Consider the following 14,839-nt stretch of genomic DNA (forward strand, 5'->3'; position numbering starts at 1 on the left):
TAGAAATTCGTATCAAACTGGGTGCCCTTTGAGCTAATTAGTAACAAAAAAAACAGCTTGATATTTGACAAAGGTTAAGAAATCCCTACTTTTGGGGATGAAGAAGCCCCAGGGCCAAACAATCCCGGGTTAAAACCCTAACGCAAACACTTTCCATCTCCCTTTACCTGAGGTGTTGGTTTTTTCCCCAGGCCACCTTCAAAGGCTGGATGGACATCATGTATGCTGCGGTGGACTCGCGAGCCGTGAGTAACTCATGCCGTGATGTCACCAAAACAACAAAAGGTTTAAACAGGAAAGGTGTGTCTGGCAGGTAGAAGAGCAGCCCATCAAGGAGATCAACCTGTACATGTACCTCTACTTTGTCATCTTCATCATCTTTGGCTCCTTCTTCACCCTCAATCTCTTCATTGGTGTTATCATTGACAACTTCAACCAGCAGAAGAGGAAGATAAGTGCAGGCTAACTTGTTAATTGACTTACTGTATTTTTACGGACTCTAAGTTGCACCAGCCAAAAAGTGCATAATTGAGAAGGAAAAAACATTTATGAGTTGCACCACAGTATAAGTTGCACCAGCCAGCAAATGCTTAAAAAAGCAGGAATAACCATTAATAAGTCACACTGTTGTATAAGTGGCACCAGCCAGAAAAATCCACAATTAAAAAGGAAAAACCATATGTAAATTGCACGTATAGTATAAAACACACCATCCAAAATGATGCAAAATTAGGAGGGAAAAAAACATATCAGTCGCTACGGAGTATAAGTCGCACCAGCCAAAAAATGCAGTATTGAGATGGAAAACATCTTTATAATTTGCTCTGGAGTAAATCGCACCAGCAAAAAATACATAATTAAGAAGGGAAAACCATAGAAAAGTCGCACCTTAGTATAAGTCACACCCGCCAAAAATGCATAGTTAAGAAGGAAAAAAAACATATATAAGTCCCACCAGCCTAAAATAAATTATTAAGAAGGGAAACATTTTTAAAATCCGCTATGGAGTAAATTGCACCAGCCAAAAATGCATGATTAAGAAAGAAAAACCTTACAAAAGTCGCATCTGAGTATAAGTCGCACCCGCCAAAAATGCATTGTTAAGAAGGAAAAAAACATATAAATCACACCGGAGTATAAGTCGAATCAGCCAAAGAATGCATTATTAAGAAAAAAAATCCATGTATCACTTGCTCTGGTCACAGAGGGGAAATGTATTTGATAAACTCCAACACCAGAAACATACATAGATAGATAGATAGATACTTTATTCATCCCCGTAGGGAAATTCACACTTCCAGCAGTCACATGTTAACTTAAAAGCAATTTGAAATAAAAGAGAACAACGGGCTGAATACTTTCATACGGTATACAAAAGTGAGATGACTGACTTGCCTGTTGGTTTCAGTAACAACGTTATATATTAAGAGGTATTCTAGTTTAAATAACATGCTTACTAGACTATCATTTTCACTCCAACATTTTTCAGCACAACACGGCAAGGTTGAAAAAGTCAACACAGCCTGAGAGCGCTCTTTTGCGGTTTAGTGTGAAAATGACATGTGAAATAATATACCCAGTAATAACGTATTAAAAACTTCACACATAAGTCTCACCAGAGTATAAATCGCACCCCCGGAAAGTATGAAAATGACTGAGATTTATAATCCAGAAAATACAATATTTCATTGATAGCTGTTCAGGATGAAAATAACGACGTGGTTACATTTTGCTTGCACTTAGGAGGCCAGGATATCTTCATGACGGAGGAACAGAAGAAGTACTACAATGCAATGAAGAAGTTGGGCTCCAAGAAACCTCAGAAGCCCATCCCCAGACCTCTGGTACCAAGCAGAAACTATATACAGTAGACTCCCGGGATATGACATTTACTGGTTCAGAGATGGGGATTGTAATTGAACTTGCCTTATGTTGGCGTAGGGGGAGAGGTCGGTTGTCGGATTTCAACCTACGGTAATACTCTCATGCAGTCCTAAGCACTGGCACCCCAGATAAAAACATTTAAATATCAAATAGAGTCTATTGTACAATTATTGTCATACACCCTGCTACTCGTCAATGCGAAGATCTGGCTCATCCCTGAATGACGCTTTACATCAAAAAACAACAGTAACCAGATGATGAAGGTGCTATATTCAAGTCAGATCAGAAGACTTCTCCTGCTACTGGTACCTATGGAAACCAGTACTTAGCATGAAGGCAAAAAAATACTTGCGCTAAGAAAAGAGTTGTGGGAAATGCATTAAAGTAAAAGATTGGACCTTGTAAACAATGCCTGGGTCGAAAATGAAAACAGGAACGCAGTGGCAATAATCGTTGATATAATGATACAGGTAATTTGTTAGATACATTTTATCATTCATGTATTTACTGTTTTTATTTAGAAGAAAAAGACCTTTTCTTGACTCAATAGCAACGACCATTAATGTTTAATTTCTCTTACCTAATATTAAGTGTGTGCTGAGTGCCTAGGTCCAATCTTTTTGCTTTATTGCATTTAACCACATCTCTTTTTTTCTTTGATCACAGCTGTCTGGTAGGATCCTGTAAAACTTCGATTTACGATCGCTAAGGTTTTTTCTCCAATTCTGGCACACAAACACACAACATGTATTTTAACACCGAACTAGGAGAAACGGAAGCCTGGTTACTTCAGTGTGTTGATCAGCGCAGAGAATTGTTTTGCCTCCAGCTTGGACTGTGAAAGGCTATGAAAGGGTCTATAGCGGATGTAACTCATCATATTTGCAAACCCTGCAAAATTATAGGACACTTTAGATAAGTTGTCATTGATGTTGTATAGTAGGGAAAATGCCTTAAAGACGGTAAGAAAAAAACGTATTATACAAAATAATGTGAAAATGTCGTAAGGCGGGGTCGAAAGGTCTAAACTAGGGGTCTCCAAAGTGGTGCCCACGAGCACCTGGCTGCCCCCTTAGCAAAGCTGAGGTGCCCGCAGACCTGTTCTGAAAATAGCTTACTAGTGCTGGGTCATCGTGATTTTCTAGTAAACTGATTTTTTTTAGTGGTTGACTGAGTATATTTAACCTGACTTCCAATAATTAACTTGGTAATAACTTAGTATAATCATAATAATAACATGATAAGTTAGTATTTTACAAATACATATCAAAATGGATGCCCTTTGCGCTAATAAGTAACAAAAAGTAGCTCTCAGCTGGAAAAAGGTTGGAGAGCCCCGGGCTGCATGCTAACGACTAGTCAAGTCATGTTTATTTGCATAGCCCTTAAGCACAGCGAGTCTCAATGGGCTGCTGTCAGGTTTAACCCAACAGATGTACAAAACCTATATACAAAAAGACACAAAGAATCGTGAGTATAACTTACTTGCAAGGAGAAATATCCATAGTCTACCCTAAGGCAGTCTGCTGGATACTCTGAAATATTCTTATGCTCCTTGTCTATTTATTGTGTTCGGAAGGCCCTAATTTACATAAGGTCTCCTCTGCTAAGGGAAGGGGAGTAACAAAACAAACAGTTGAGACCTGTTTATACGATAACATGTTATCTATAGCAAACAAAAACTAGGTGTGCCTGCGGTCAGAGAGGTCCCTTATCTCGCCGCAGATAAGGTTTCATCCTGTTTCCTCCTTCTTCAAACACAAGCAAGAAAGGCGCATTGTATGCAAAGAAGCTTGTGCAATAGTAGAATAACATCTTTAGAGTTTAAATCCATCATTTCCCTCCTGTTTATTCACTTTGCACTATTTCTTTTTGTCATCCAATAACTTCTTCTCTCGATTTTCAGTTACAGAATCATGTTATAGTACTCATGTTACACTTAGAGGTTAAACTTTGTCGTCTGATTCACCGTAGTCAAAAACTTCTGAAAAAAGATCTGGAAAATGTAAGGAAGTGGCATTTGCCAGGCCAAAAAGGTCCCGGCGACGACGATCTTGAGGTCTTTGCAAAAAAAATGGCGTTGTGGAGGAAGTTCTCAAAGAGCTTGAGAAAGACGCGGTCATCCTTCTCCCGGTCCTTCTCCTCTGGGGTCTTTGGGCAAACACAGCAAGGACCCTTCTTGGCCCCGGACAATTCTGACTTGGTGGGCTTGCTGATCTCCTCCATGTCGCTAAATCCCGTGGCAGGGATCCGGATCGGGATCTTCAGCTCTTTGGAGCAGTAATTGTGCAGGTATAGCTCTCGGTCTTCTGGCTGCCGCTGCCATCTGACGAGGTAGTAAGTTAGGTTGCCGTTGGGAAAAAAAGGCGGCGACCATTTGACCAGCAGCTTCGTGGATGAATTTGCGTAGGCACGGGGTTCTTTGGGCACGGTCGGCAATGACAGACGAGTTCGAATTCAAATAATGTCACTCTTTGCACCAGGAATGTGCTTGTCCTCCACCCGCAGGGTAATGGCCTTGACAAAAATGGCATACTGGGTCCAGGGTTTGAGGTGGTGAATGGCGACTTTGGGGTCCGTATTATTATCCTTCGGAAGATCCACGTCCACCATGTGCCAGCTGTTGGAACCGCAGCCGTCCTGGTCGTCGAATTCGGTGATGTTCTTGAGAAGGGGCCTCCTTGTAGTAGACCATAAAGCTGATAAGGCCTTTGTAATCCCGTGGATGGTAGCGCTCCCACATCAGGCGGATGGCATAGCTGGACGTGCTGTTGGACAAAATCCTGAGGACGTGGCTCACACAACTGGCTCTTTCGCCGTTATTGCGAAAGTCGCCTTCCTGGGGCTTTTCCGTGACGCTGGTTTTCTCCCACATGGTGTGGATCTCAGACATGCAGAGTTTGGTATTGAGGTGGAAGAAGAGGCATCCCGCACGGATGGTTAGGTTGTGCTGAGTCCAGTCCCAGAGGTTGTGAAGGTGCTGGATGTTGATGTCCAGATTGCCGGCGATGACGGTGCAGTCCTTGAGGGACTGAGCGGCGTTCACCGAGTCGATGACGGAGGTGGAGCAGATTTTGTCGCATAGGCCGTTGCAGGCGCTGCACAGCATCCGATTACTCTCGTTGGTGCGGACCCGGAAGGGCAGTCGGGCATGCACTCGCCCTCGTGGATGACGAAGTGAACGTCGCTGGGCAGGTGAACTTGTGAGCAAAGGTCCATGGTGATGCAGCGCCAGCCCTCGAACTTGAAAGTGCCGGGCGGGCAGTCGGGCACGCAGCGGCCTTCGTGGTAATAATGCAGGCAGGCGGCGCATGCCGTGTCGCTGTTTGCGTGCGTGCAGCTGCCCAGACATTGGCGGTGGCAGCATTCGCCTTTTTCGGTGCATGCGTGCTTGCAACGGCTGGGACACATTAATCGTTGTCCATTCGCAGCAGCTCCACCAGGATGGAAAGTTCTTTTTCCTACCACACTGCAGCACGGTTGTATGCCGCAAACTTCCAGTGAGAGGTTTTGAAGTGACCCTGCAGCGCCCTCCAGAGTTGCAGGGTTAGAGCTCTCAGCAAGGAGTGTCAAATATGGCTTCACCACTGCCGGGTGCAAAAGCATCTCAGCGCCCGTGGGGTTCTTGGAGAAACCTGGGGAACGCCATCCCAGTTGTCTTCCTGAGAGTTCTTTTACTTTTTCTTCTTCTCTTTTGCACATTAAGGTTTTCTTCAAATAACAATAAAAACGTTGCTATAATTGCTACTATCAATTCGCCTACCGCTACCATTCTACCTGTTAGCATTCTACCTGCAGATATGCAATTCCTCCTAACACTTCCAGAGTTGTGGACAATCTTCACTGGTTTGAGACGACTGCAAACTATAATTGCAGCCCCCTTTGTAGCCAGACTTCCTCTGAAAGTTTTGTTGAGGAATAACAGCTCTCCAGTAGGTACCACAGTGCTATTACAATGACGCCTAAGAACAATCAAAGCGTATGCTAAAATAGAAACATTGAAACAGTTATTTTACTCATGCTTAATTACTTTCTTACAGTGTGTCAAATGAGCTCATGTGTTTTTCTGCAATCTTTACTGCTTTTTATCAGGACCCAATCACCTGGTTCAACTAATTGGCTTTCCTATGGAGACATAAAAAGTGTATCATCGTTATCATTATGATCCGCCAGTTGCTTCTGGTGCTGCAACATTTTTCTCATGTAATCAACCAGAGTACTTTCATCATCAGTTTCCCACATATTTTTAAATAATGGTAATTCACCAAATATTACTTCATATGGTGTTAGCACATTTGTACTGATGATGTTAATATACAGTTTTACTAATTCTAGACATTTAGTCCATGGTCTTTTGGTTTCTTCCATACACTTCCTAAGTCTGTTTTTTTATAGTTCCATTCTTTTATTTCCACTAACCCTGCACTTTATGGGTGATAAGCACAGTGATCTTTTAGGTCTATATGAAATGCCTATTTTAGTTAATTTTTTTGATTTACAAAATGTGAACCATTATCACTATAGATCTTTTCTGGAATCCCATAACATGGAATTATGTCTTGGCATAATGCTTTAGCTACTGTTAGCGCATCTGGGTGTTTTGTAGGAAAAAGCTCTATCGATTTTGAGAATGGACCTATTATCATTAAACATAACTTTTTCCCTTCACTATTGTTAAGTTCTATAAAGTCCATAAAAGGTGATTAATTACAGTTCTCTATCTTTGGAAACTGTCCTCTCTTTGGTCTTAGATTACCCTGAGCATTGTGCTTTGCACATATCAAACATGTTCTACAATTTTTTATTTTATTATTATTATTATTATTATTTTAATAGGAGTTAAAACCATAGGTTATCAATATCTGGTTTATCAATCCTACTATCCCTCCTGTTGAGACATGTATTCCCTTGTCTCAATATTTCTGCCCATTTGTATAGATTTTTTGGTAGGATTGGTTTATCTTCTTGTCATTTACAGATTCCATCTTTTAGGTGTGCTCCTTTTCTTTTCCAGAGTTCTTGCTCTGGTTTAGGCGATTGTTGTTGCATTTCTTGTAGTATTTTGTTTTTTTAAGGCATTTTCTGTTAGACTTAGAACTGTTATTTCTCGTTGTGCAGCTTGTTTTGCTATTTTATCTGCAAATGCATTGCCCTTTGAAACTGGGTTTGTTTCTGGTGTGTGGGCCACACATTTACATATAGCTAACTGTTTTGGCAGCTGCACTGCTTGTAATAGTTCTGTTAGCAGTTTTGCATGTGTCACTGGTTTTCCTGTTGATGTTATCATACCTCTATTTTTCCAGTGTTGTGCAAACGTGTGAGTTGTTGCATAGGCATACTGGCTATCTGTGTATATTGTTGTTGTTGTTCTTTCATAAGTTTGCAGGCTTCTGTTAGGATCACTAATTCTGCAGCTTGAGCTGAACAATGTTGAGTTAATGCTTCTGCCTTTAATACTTTATCATGTGTTACTACAGCATAGCCTGTCCTCCTTTTTCCTGTTTCATCTTTCTTTCCTACGAAACAATACTTTCTCTGTTATTTTAGCCTTTTTTTCTTTTGTTCACGTTTTGTTTCCTTTCTTCTTTAAGTTAAATGACCATGTAAACATTATTTTTTATCCATGCAGATATATTTTTAAATTCTCATGATCTGTCTCAAGATAATTAATCTGCTATTTTTAAATTCCTATGATCCTACCTACTCAAGCTCAATCAGTTTCTCGTTATCTTCTGAAAACACTCCTTCCATAGAAATTGTTTCTTTTTAACTATAAGTCAGCATTTGTTACGTATTTATTAATCATTTGTTAATTGTAACATGCTTATACTTAAAAATTAAGCGTGGCTTATTTCACCTTCTCTTGAAGGACTTTTTATCAGTTGTCCTCCTAGGGGATCTTGTTCTTGGCGCTAAACTCATCAAAATTCCAAACCATCACACTGTCTAAACATCAAAAATCTCAAAAATGCCAAATGGAACTCAACGTCAAATCTTTTTTAATTGTCATTTCCTCTCTCTTCAATCATAATCAACTATCTTTTCTCATTGATTCAATATAAAACAACATATACTTGTCACTAATAAATTGCCTTATCAACTCGCATTGTATTATATTATATTATTATCATAATCTTCGGTTTGCAATAGTCTTTTCTCTTTGCAGCCCCTTAATATCCTTAGAGATTAAGAGCTATACAAATAAACATGACCTTATCTGAATTAATACTTAATACTGTGTGTATTTTTTTTTTTTCCTTTTAAAAACAAAGCACATCTCATTTAGAGATTAAAACAGAAAATTTAATTTCCAATCTCACGATTTCTTTTTCTGTGTTAATAAGTCGTTATTTTCAAACTTATTTCAAAATTTTGATTATTTGAAATGACTCAGATTTCCTGCTCTTTACTATGCAATATTCTTTTTCTTTCCCTGGTTCTACTAATATATCATCTACATAAGTTAATAGTTCGCTCTTATTTAGAGGCTCGAAACTTACTTGAGAGTAAATTCTTGGACTTTCACAATACCCTTGAGGTAATCTGGTGTAGGTATATATTTTACTTTTAAACGTAAATGCAAACCAAAATTGATTGTCTTTATGCACTGGTACTGAGAAGAATGCGTTGCTTATATCTACCACTGTGAAATATTTTGCCTTTGGGTTCAGTGAGTTCAATAGCGTGTGTGGATCCACCAAACAGGGACCTTTGGATCACTGTATTATTTACTGCTATCAAATCCTGAACAATTGTCCATCATGTTGATGGGGGTGCCTCATTTACAGGAAATATCGGTGTGTTTACGGGCGACTCAGCACATTCTATTAGTACTCCCGCCTTCTTTAGATCTTCTATTATTGGTTTTATTCGTTCCATTGCATCTGGTCTTAAAGGATATTGTTTTATTCTGGGCCGATGTTCTGTTTTGGGTCTTATTATTATAGGTTGTGCTCCTTTTACTAGTCCTACATCTGTGGGTCCCTGGGACCATAGTTTATTAGGAATTTGTTTTAATAGCTCCTGCTGTTCCTTAGTAAAGTAAATGTGTCATTCCTTCTTTTTTTTCAGATGTACTCCTGAGTTTACTATTATAGTCCAGAATAATGACTTCCTGGATAGTCCAGTAGAATCGCTGAACCATGTGTTAACGCCTGTTGCTACCCAATACCGTACATTTTCTCCTCTGTAATATTATTTGTGTATAAATATTGTGGTATTTCTTTCTTCTTCTTCTAAAGCAAAACAACATATTATGTCCATGCTTATTAGCATTTAATTAGATATTCATAATTTTCTTTTATATTAGTAGCTTTTCTATAAAAGTAATGTTATAAATGGTAAATGGTCTGCATTTATACAGCGCTTTTCAAGTCAACGAAGACCTCCAAAAGCACTCTATAATGTGCTTCACTCTCACCCATTTGCTTTTTTAGTCATCTAGACTTAACACAATTCAATGTTGAAAAAGTAAAGTTATTTGTCCCAATCTATGGTATTACGGTTAGTCTCACTTAATTTTCAACCAATTATCTTTTTTGATATTTAATTAACTTTCCCCTTTATGTTTCTCTTTTTTTTTTTTGTATGCTCCTTTTCTTAATATTTATTTTCTTTTCCCTTTATACCTTCTTTTACTTACTCTTATCTTTCTGTATTTGTAACTTCCCTACCTGTTCTGCCAACAATCCATTCTCAACATAACATTCCTTCCTTACACGCCCTCTCACAATAGCTTTTTAGCTCACTAGTTTAATGCGAAAATGACGTTTAATCATCTCACTTAATTTTAATTTTTTCCTTCAAACCAATTAAATCTACTATTTTTCACTTATTTAATGTGAAAATCACATATATTGATGTGCAACAAGTTATATTACTCATTTGTATTCCACTCAATACATTTTTCCTCCATATTCATTGAAAATAAATTATTTATTAACGCTTTTTCAATACTTTTTGTATAAAAATGCCTTTATCTCAAATTAATTTATTCCAATTCACTCAAATAGATTTTTTCCTAGTCTTCCCAGTCCTTATTTTACCAATTTTTGTACTGAAAACAGGAATATCTTATCTTTTTCTGTATTATTCTGTCATTATCTTGAATTAACGCATCTAAAATAACTCAGTCATTTTTTTTTCCTAAATTTCTCAGTTTTTAATTTATCGATTTTCAACTAAAAAATTTGGACCGCAAAAAAAAAAATCTCCAGAACCATCTGTGGTGCCTGTGTTAAACACCCTTATGGTGAACACCTATTCCTCAAAAAATCTACTTTTTCCAACTCCTTTAATCTGTTCTATCAATTCTTCTTAAATATCACTCTTTAAACAATCTCAGCTCTTTTGAAAACGTACTTTTTTTAGCGTTTAGCTTTCTTTTTGACAAGTAAGACAGACAAACATATAACATAAGATATACACAGGGCCCAAACAATCAAACTTCTAATAAATTTAACAAAATTTGGTGATTTAGGTTTCTTATTTTTTCTTTATACAGTATGTTTTCTAAGTTTAAAACCTGTTCTTCAAATTTCTCATGGCGAGTTTTGAAAAGATATTCTTCCTCTTCCTCATTTTTATCCTTTAGCTTTATCTCTATCTCAAATTTCATTTCAGGCTTTGGTCCTGGTTCCGGGCCTAGTCATGCACTCTGATAGTCTTGTGGGGAAGAGTTGCCTCTGCAATTTATAGCAATATGCCCTTCCTTCCCACAAGACCAACAGGTTCTAGGTTTATTGCTTGCACGTGATCCAAAACCTCTGCCTCTACCTCTAGATTGTTGAAAGAACACTGTGGTTCCTTCATCTTCTTGGTAGAAAATTGTTGATGGCTTCTTCTCCCCTTTCTTACTTTTGATCACTTTCTCAGCATGGAGGGCATGATTTATGTATTCTGCAAGTGTTCCTCCATTCATGCTTCTATAGTGGCGATTTACCCATCCACTAATCTCTGGTAAGGAGCCTGAGTGCAATGCATTTTTTAATTGTTGTTTATAGGGGCCCTCGTCAGCTCCATCACCAGGTTCTAACCCACTATGTGCCCTAAACACCTTTTCCATTCTTACTCTGTATTCATCAAATGGCTCATCTGGTTTTTGTTTACATCTCCCTATTTCAGTGTAATTTGCTCTTTTCCTGTATTTAGTTATGATTCTTTCTAGGAGAGGGGTCACCTGTTGTGTCAATCGTTCAGATTCGGGTGCAAGTATCACGGGAGGGTTAGCGTCATTAGTTGGAGAGTATGCTACTTTTACGTGGAACCAATCTGGCCCTAATTGTGTCATCCAAACTTGCTGTACTTCCATTCCGTTTAGATGATAAGATCGCCTTAGATTTTCTATCTGCGTTATGCATTCCTCTACATCCTCTCTCTCCTGTCTTGGCCTCCTTTCACCTTCCTCTCGCTGTCCTGCTATTTTTATCCAGACTTGTGTCTGTTCATAACCTTCTTTTCTCATCTTATTATTTTTCTGTTTGCATTTGTTTCTTATTTTTTGTTGCACTTCTCTAATGCCTGCTGTGGACAACTTCCCATTAAAGTTATATTGTTTTATCCAGTAACATAGGGGTTCTATTGCTGAGGAATCTTCCTTTTCAATAACTTTCCAGTCTTTGCACGAAAAATCTTCTAAAAGCTTCTGTTTTGCTTTACTTTGCCCCTTTTCCATTTTTAGAACTAAATTTGGACTCAGTGGTTTTTAATACCTAGTGTATTCTAACACTGAGTTTCTCTTTCAACAGGATGGTGATAAATAACCTTTTGTGGTAAAACTCACTTCAACCTATGCAGGTGGAATTTTCTTGCATACATGCATCCACAAAGGCTCACCATTTATTCCCTGTTGCTTTGGTATAAAATACAATTACCTAGTGGTAATAGTATTTTCTTTCACACTCACTTTCACTCTTTTTGAAGAACAAAGAACTTCCCTTGAGTTCTTTTTGAACAGAGAGGAACCCTTGCCCTTTTACTTAGAGGAACCCTTGCCCTCTTACTTAAAGAACTTCCCTTGAGTTCTTTTTGAAACGGAGAGGAACCCTTTCCCTCTTACTTAAGACTTCACTTATTGAAACATGAATATTTTGTTTGTTTGTTTGTACATGATTCAATTGTTTGTTTGTTTGTTTGTAAATGATTCAAATTGAATCTTTTCTTCCGGCGCCGTCACGAATGGCAGCCACTCCAGCAGCTCCCGTGTTATTTTCGATTGTTCTCGATTGTTCTCAGCTCAGGGATGCTGCTGGAAATGTGAATTTCCCTTCGGGGATGAACAAAGTATCTATCTATCTATCTATCTATCTATCTATCTATCTATCTATCTATCTATCTATCTATCTATCTATCTATCTATCTATCTATCTATCTATCTATCTATCTATCTGTGTCTTAAGTCTTACTGGCCACGTTTCTCTTTTACCTAATAGTGCCTAGGATTGTTAGGATTTATTTTCTTAACTCTGTTTTGAATTCTTCACACTCATACCCTTTTACTTTAGTCACATGCATTCCTTTTTAAAATAAAAGTTTTACTCACAGTTCTCTGAGTCCTTGGACTTTCCGTCAACCTTCGGATCCCAACTTGTAAGGAAAAGGACCAGTCACGAAAAGGGTCTTAATGCTGTGGCCACAGACTTGCCTGGATCTTTACTCACACGCTGGGATCGTCAGGTATCTTGGAATCCGGCTCTCGAAGGACCAAATAAATGTCAGGTTTAACCCAACAGATGTACAAAACCTATATACAAAAAGACACAAAGAATCGTGAGTATAACTTACTTGCAAGGAGAAATATCCATAGTCTACCCTAAGGCAGTCTGCTGGATACTCTGAAATATTCTTATGCTCCTTGTCTATTTATTGTGTTCGGAAGGCCCTAATTTACATAAGGTCTCCTCTGCTAAGGGAAGGGGAGTAACAAAACAAACAGTTGAGACCTGTTTATACGATAACATGTTATCTATAGCAAACAAAAACTAGGTGTGCCTGCGGTCAGAGAGGTCCCTTATCTCGCCGCAGATAAGGTTTCATCCTGTTTCCTCCTTCTTCAAACACAAGCAAGAAAGGCGCATTGTATGCAAAGAAGCTTGTGCAATAGTAGAATAACATCTTTAGAGTTTAAATCCATCAGCTGCACAGACTACATGCTAACAAGCGCGTGGTAACGAGGAAGCTGAGGTGCTGGCGAACCTGTATTAAAAATAGCTTACCAGACCTGGGTCATTGTTATTTCCTTGGAAAATTATATTTTCAGTGGTTGACTTCCAATATTTAACCTGGTAATAGCATAGTTAACAAGATAAAAATAACGCGACTTGTTTTATTCAAGAAATACATATCAATCTGGGTGCCCTTTGACATTTACCTTAAAAGAATTCCTTGCTTTAATCGCCTTTTTATTCTTTTCATCTGGTTACAGCGATGCAAAATAGCAAGGGTAGCCATTTGTGTACCTTCTTAGTTTTTCTTGATAATCACAAGCTTTGTTTCCATGATGAGCATGTTATTTGCTTCTCACTTTAGCATCACTGCAAGCATTGGGACCCATAGCGAATAAATACAGTGTAGTAGTATTGTATTGCCAACTCACAAAGTCTTAGCAAATCAAATGAAATTCTGAAGGAAAGAAATAGGCATTGTGGGAGGTATTTCAGTCAATCGCATACAAGCGTTTTCATGATGCCGTGACGCAATTCAAACTTATAACGTTGACCAATACCAAACAGGCGTCTTAAGGACGTAACTCGTCATACAAACACCGCAAAGCTTTTGGGCATGCAAAGTAATTCATTGTTGATGTCATATAGTGGGTAAAATGTGGTAAAGAAGGGACAAAAAAGAAACACACCATATAGTGAAAACATTGTAAGGCCGGGTCGCCGTAGCCAAGGGTCTACTGTACTTTCATTAAACAATCTAAACCAGGGGTTTGAAACTCGCGACCTGGCGGCCAATAGTTTAAGGCCCCTACCTTAATATGAAAGTTAAAGGGACAGTGTGTGTTATATGCCCACTAGAAGTCGCTGTATTCTGTTCTTCCACCAAAAACGAGTACAAAAGCACGACGGAAGAAGACAAAATACAGAGACTCAAATGGAGGATGCTATAAAACCTGCGGATTTCTTCTCGGCTCTTGGGATCACTAGTAGATCAGGAACATAAGAAGAAATTAAATCACAATTCTGTGTATTGTCTGTACAGCCCTTTGAGACCTCTTGTGATTAAGGGGGTCACAAATAAACTTCACTTGACCAAAATGCATCTTATTACTTTTTCTTTTTTTTTTTTAATTTTTATTTCTCACACTGTCATAATTGCCCTATTTGGAACACCTGTGGCAGCTTGATTGGCGCCAACAGCCCGGACTAGCTGATTGATGGCCACACCCTTCTTAAGCCCCCGACTTCAGTTCAAACTTTGTCAGATTGTTGTGAGCTGTTGTGTTTCACTCAGTGAGCGTTCCCGTCCAACTCCGTCCCTGTTAAAACCTGTTTCCTGCCTGATTCCCATTTTTCGACCCGTTTCTGAACCTGACTACGCCTGTTGGCCTGCCGCCTGCCTACGACCACTATTACGAACTTGACATCGCCTCTGATCTCCAGCCCTTGTCAAACGACTTGCCATTCCCGCCTGTCTTCTTCCGACACGGAAGTGTCACTCCTGCCTTGTACGTTCCTGCTCTCCGCCAGTCCTCGGATCAAGCAATCAAGCAGGCCTTACTTTCGCTCTCTTTCAATAAAATCTGAGAAACGCATGCAATTGAGTCCTGTGTCCGTTCTGGTCTGTGACACACACACAATTTGACAGAGGGTTGGGTCACCCTTCATACAGCAACATGAACAAAAAATATATACAATTGACATTCCCATAAATAACAAAAAATCAACAACAAAAAATTATAATAAAAGAAATAAAATAAAAGTTGAGGTGTTTAGACATCAAGTAAAAATTG

General features: G+C 38.8%; 1 protein-coding gene and 1 pseudogene across 1 annotated transcript in view; one reads left to right on the forward strand and one right to left on the reverse strand.

Annotated features, from left to right (window-relative positions):
* LOC148348016 (sodium channel protein type 5 subunit alpha-like) overlaps positions 1-14,839 on the forward strand; it is a 191,580-nt gene that overhangs the window by 160,100 nt on the left and 16,641 nt on the right. The window contains exons 24-26 of the mRNA XM_088322381.1: positions 192-245; positions 314-455; positions 1,744-1,844. Coding sequence (XP_088178507.1) covers positions 192-245; positions 314-455; positions 1,744-1,844 — 297 coding nt within the window. The remainder of the gene's footprint in view (positions 1-191; positions 246-313; positions 456-1,743; positions 1,845-14,839) is intronic.
* Positions 3,461-6,490, reverse strand: LOC148348017 (insulin-like growth factor 1 receptor pseudogene; annotated as a pseudogene).

This window comes from Urocampus carinirostris, chromosome 18 (genome assembly GCF_059441175.1).
Source record: "Urocampus carinirostris isolate Australia breed hairy pipefish chromosome 18, RoL_Ucar_1.0, whole genome shotgun sequence".
Taxonomy (NCBI): Eukaryota; Metazoa; Chordata; class Actinopteri; order Syngnathiformes; family Syngnathidae; genus Urocampus; species Urocampus carinirostris.